General features: G+C 36.2%; 1 protein-coding gene across 2 annotated transcripts in view; it reads right to left on the bottom strand.

Moving 5' to 3' along the window:
* Positions 1 to 2,380, bottom strand: part of LOC107715876 (hydroxymethylglutaryl-CoA synthase, cytoplasmic-like) — an 11,619-nt gene extending 9,239 nt beyond the window's left edge. Inside the window, exon 1 of one of the 2 annotated variants that reach the window (XM_016522114.1) lies at positions 2,300 to 2,380. Coding sequence is in view for 1 of the 2 variants with exons in the window: in XM_016522113.1 (XP_016377599.1) it covers positions 1,484 to 1,494 (11 nt within the window). In the remaining variant the exon portion in view is untranslated. Of the gene's footprint in view, positions 1 to 1,483; positions 1,658 to 2,299 lie in introns of those variants that run through there. The other variant, XM_016522113.1, reaches the window with a different exon arrangement.
* Positions 2,381 to 4,443: the final 2,063 nt, after the last annotated feature.

Genomic DNA, 4,443 nt, shown 5'->3' on the forward strand with positions numbered 1-4,443 from the left:
TAATATGCATTGCTAAGAACTTCATTTGGACAACTTTAAAGACGATTTTCTCAATATTTAGATTTTTTTGCACCCTCAGATTCCAGATTTTCAAATAGTTGTATCTCGGCCAAATATTGTCCTGTCCTAACAAACCATACATCAATGGAAAGCTTATTTATTCTGCTTTCAGATGATGCATAAATCTCAATTTAAAAAAATTGACCCTTATGACTGATTTTGTGCTCCAGGGTCACAAATGTCTTTATCGTTACATTTGATCAATTTAATTTATTAAAAATGTTTTTACTCCATACTTTTGAACGGTAGTGTATCATGGTTTCTACAAAAAGCACAACCGTTTTCAACATTGATAATAATCAAAAATATTTCTTGAGCAGCAAATCAGCATATTACAATGATTTCTGAAGATCATGTGACACTGAAGACTGCAGTAATGATGCTGAAAATTCAGCTGCGCATCACAGAAATAAATTACAGTTTAACATATATTCACATAGAAAACAGTTATTTTAGATTATAGTAATATTTCACATTTTTACTGTATTTTTAATCAAATAAATGCAGCCTTGGTGAGCATAGAGACTTTTACACCTTTAAAAAAAAACTAATTATTCCAAACTTTTGACTGGTGGTGTATAAATAAACACTATGGCAAATGAGATGTAGAAAATTGACCAAGCAGATAAAAACGCATCTGTGCAACATCATAACGACAAATTATGAGGAAGAGTGCAGTCACAGCCATTGGGAAGTGAGAGTCACGTGGCAAAGCCAGCTCTGCTCTCCTCTAATGAGATTAACCCTCCATCATCCGGGGAAGGACATGACCTTTAACCCACATAGATATGACTCCACAGAGCAGCCACTTGACCGCTCGATGTGGAACAAAACAAGTAAACACTACTGGTAGGCGTTTATTTACACACAGAAAAAAGAGAGTTCACTAGAAATAACCAGAAACAAACGCATTTTTAAGCATTATGCGATCTTGGGACAAACTTTAAAGAGGCTTACAGACATAGCATGCAGGTTATAAACAGCTAATGTTTCTGTCAACTGGTTGACTTTAGTCAATATGAATTAGGCTAAACCAAAAGAAACTGTTGTTCTTGTTTGACTAATCATTCTTCTGTAACAATCTTTGCCTCTTAATCATCCCATCATAGCATAATTACACGGACTATACATGTGTTTACGAATATAACGTGCTATAAATGAAGCGTTCTGGTTTGTCGTGTTGCTAACAGCTTGTGGAAACAGCTCTCTGATGGCTCGCTTAATAATAATGATTCCTTTTTAGTTTATTAATAACTAACAAACGCAAAATGAATGAATATCTCATAGGCTGTAGTGTTGTAATAACAGTGGAGAGGAGTGACTGATGACCGCGCCTAGCATTACATGTGTCACTAGCAGACCGCTAACAGCACACTTAGCACCCACATATACCAGTCCCTTCAGATACACATCTCCTTCTTACCTTACAATCATGTATTAGTTGCTATAGCTGTCGCGTCTGGAGAGCTCATAAGGTCAGGTGTTTGCTGCAGTCGAGCAGTAGATGAGACGGACCTTCCGCTTACGCAGGAGCGCGTGACGCCTACTACGTACTTAAAACTCCGTACATCTCAGTATGTAGTAAGCACGAACTTTCAATGTGGACAGCACTATTACTAATCCTAATATTCGGGACGCGTTCATATTAATCTGAATAATGTATGACTAAAGCGGTTTTAACTAATAAATAATTGTATTTAGTGCCCTAGTTTAACATTTTATTAAACGCGAATTGATTTTTAGATGATGTGGAAAAAGTAATAACCAAAAATGTATGTTTACCATAAAAATTTACAAATCAATGTACGCTTAGTATTATTTAAAATATATTCAAGTAACGTGTTTTTGCTATGTTAGTATTTAACATTAGTAGTCACTAGTCTGACTTCAGATGCACAATCAGTTAATTTTTAATTTATTTTATTTTTTCTGACCGCGTTTAATCTTAATGTGTAATCTTTCATATTAAATTGATGGCGATTTTTTTTTTTTTTACTTTTGCACAGATATTTTATTTAACTAAAACAATAGGCCAACTAATAATAATTATTAATAAAAGAGCGTTTCAAATACATGCTACCTACATTATCTTTAATCTTCCAAGATTACTGGACTGTTGTTGAGGTTAAGTCTATTGAGATCAGTCATTCTAGCATTAAACATGTAATGTAAAACTTTTCTAATAACAGTAATTTAGATAAGTTCTTGCTCGACACATATCGTGTTAGACTGGACTTACCTATACAGCTGAGTTCAGTTCTTTAGGTGACAGTCGCTTGTTGAACGCGCTGTTGAAGACACACTATTTATACTCGCTAAACGGACGATACATAACCTGTGCAGTGCGCGCTTCTGTTGCTTGAGCGCTTTCCACGCAGCCAATCAAAACACAGATGCTGTTCTGAAGCTCTTGTTTTCCCGCCCCTTGAAGTCCTCAGCCAATGAGCGGTCGAGAAAGGAGGGTCGCGAGCGAGGTGCGCATAGTGGTTCAATGGTGTGAATGAGTGACGGTGTATGGTGAGAGAGCGGCAGCCAATCACAGCGCGCGTCTGATTTACTCGCCATTTCTGCGCGAGTCAGCAGGGAAGCGTAACATCGTTTCCATGACTACAAGAGATTTTTTTGTATGACTACAAGAGATTGAACGATGAAATACACAGTGTGATCCATAGAGAGAAGTTCAAAAGTATATTTTGGGAAAAAAAATAAATAAATACTAGTTTCCCTCTTCTTAACAGTCCAGCTTGAGAATGATGTTACTAGTGTAAACTAGTGTTAAATACTATAACAACAGCACATTTAGAGTATTAATATTTTATCTAAAGAGATGGAAGAGATTGATTGTTCACAGAAACTAAATCAATAAAGATAAATGCTTCTAAATGCTTCACATTTCAAGTGGCCTAGTATATAATTTCTAAAAAAATCCATCCATCCATTGATCTATCTATCCATCCATCCATCCATTGATCTATCTATCCATCCATCCATCCATTGATCTATCTATCCATCCATCCATCCATCTATCTATTGATTTATCTATCCATCCATCCATTGATCTATCTATCCATCCATCTATCTATCTATCTATCCATCCATCCATCGATCTATCTATCTATCCATCCATCTATCTATCTATCCATTGATCTATCCATCCATCCATCCATCCATCCATCCATCTATCTATCTATCTATCTATCCATCCATCCATCCATTGATCTATCTATCCATCCATCTATCTATTGATCTGTCTATCCATCCATCATTCTATCTATTGATTTATCTATCCATCCATCTATCTATTGATCGATCTATCCATCCATCCATCCATCTATCTATTGATTTATCCATCCATCCATCCATTGATCTATCTATCCATCCATCCATCCATTGATCTATCTATCCATCCATCCATCCATTGATCTATCTATCCACCCATCCATCCATCTATCCATTGATTTATCTATCCATCCATCTATCTATTGATTTATCTATCCATCCATCCATTGATCTATCTATCCATCCATCCATCCATTGATCTATCTATCCATCCATCCATCCATCCATCCATCCATTGATCTATCCATCCATCCATCCATCCATCCATCTATCCATTGATCTATCCATCCATCCATCTATCCATTGATTTATCTATCCATCCATCCATCTATCCATTGATTTATATATCCATCCATCCATCTATCCATTGATTTATCTATCCACCCATCCATCCATTGATTTATCTATCCATCCATCCATCCATCCATTGATTTATCTATCCATCCATCCATTCATCTATCTATCCATCCATCCATCCATTGATCTATCTATCCATCCATCCATCCATTGATCTATCTATCCATCCATCCATCCATTGATCTATCCATCCATCCATCCATCCATTGATCTAACTATCCAGCCATCCATCCATCCATCTATCTATTGATTTATCTAACCATCGATCTATCTATCCATTGATCTATCTATCCATCCATCCATCTATCTATCTATCCATTGATCTATCTATCTATCCATCCATCAACTATCTATCTATCCATCCATCTATCTATCTATCTATCTATCTATCCATCCATCCATCCATTGATCTATCCATCCATCTATCTATCTATCCATCCATCCATCTATTGATTTATCTATCCATCCATCCATTGATTTATCTATCCCTCCATCCATCCATTGATTTATCTATCCATCCATCCATCCATTGATTTATCTATCCCTCCATCCATCCATTGATTTATCTATCCATCCATCCATCCATCTATCTATCCATCCATCCATCCATTGATCTATCTATCCATCCATCCATCCATTGATCTATCTATCCATCCATCCATCCATTGATCTATCTATCCATCCATC

The sequence above is a fragment of the Sinocyclocheilus rhinocerous genome, unplaced genomic scaffold (genome assembly GCF_001515625.1).
Source record: "Sinocyclocheilus rhinocerous isolate Xijiao unplaced genomic scaffold, SAMN03320098_v1.1 scaffold178, whole genome shotgun sequence".
NCBI lineage: Eukaryota > Metazoa > Chordata > Actinopteri > Cypriniformes > Cyprinidae > Sinocyclocheilus > Sinocyclocheilus rhinocerous.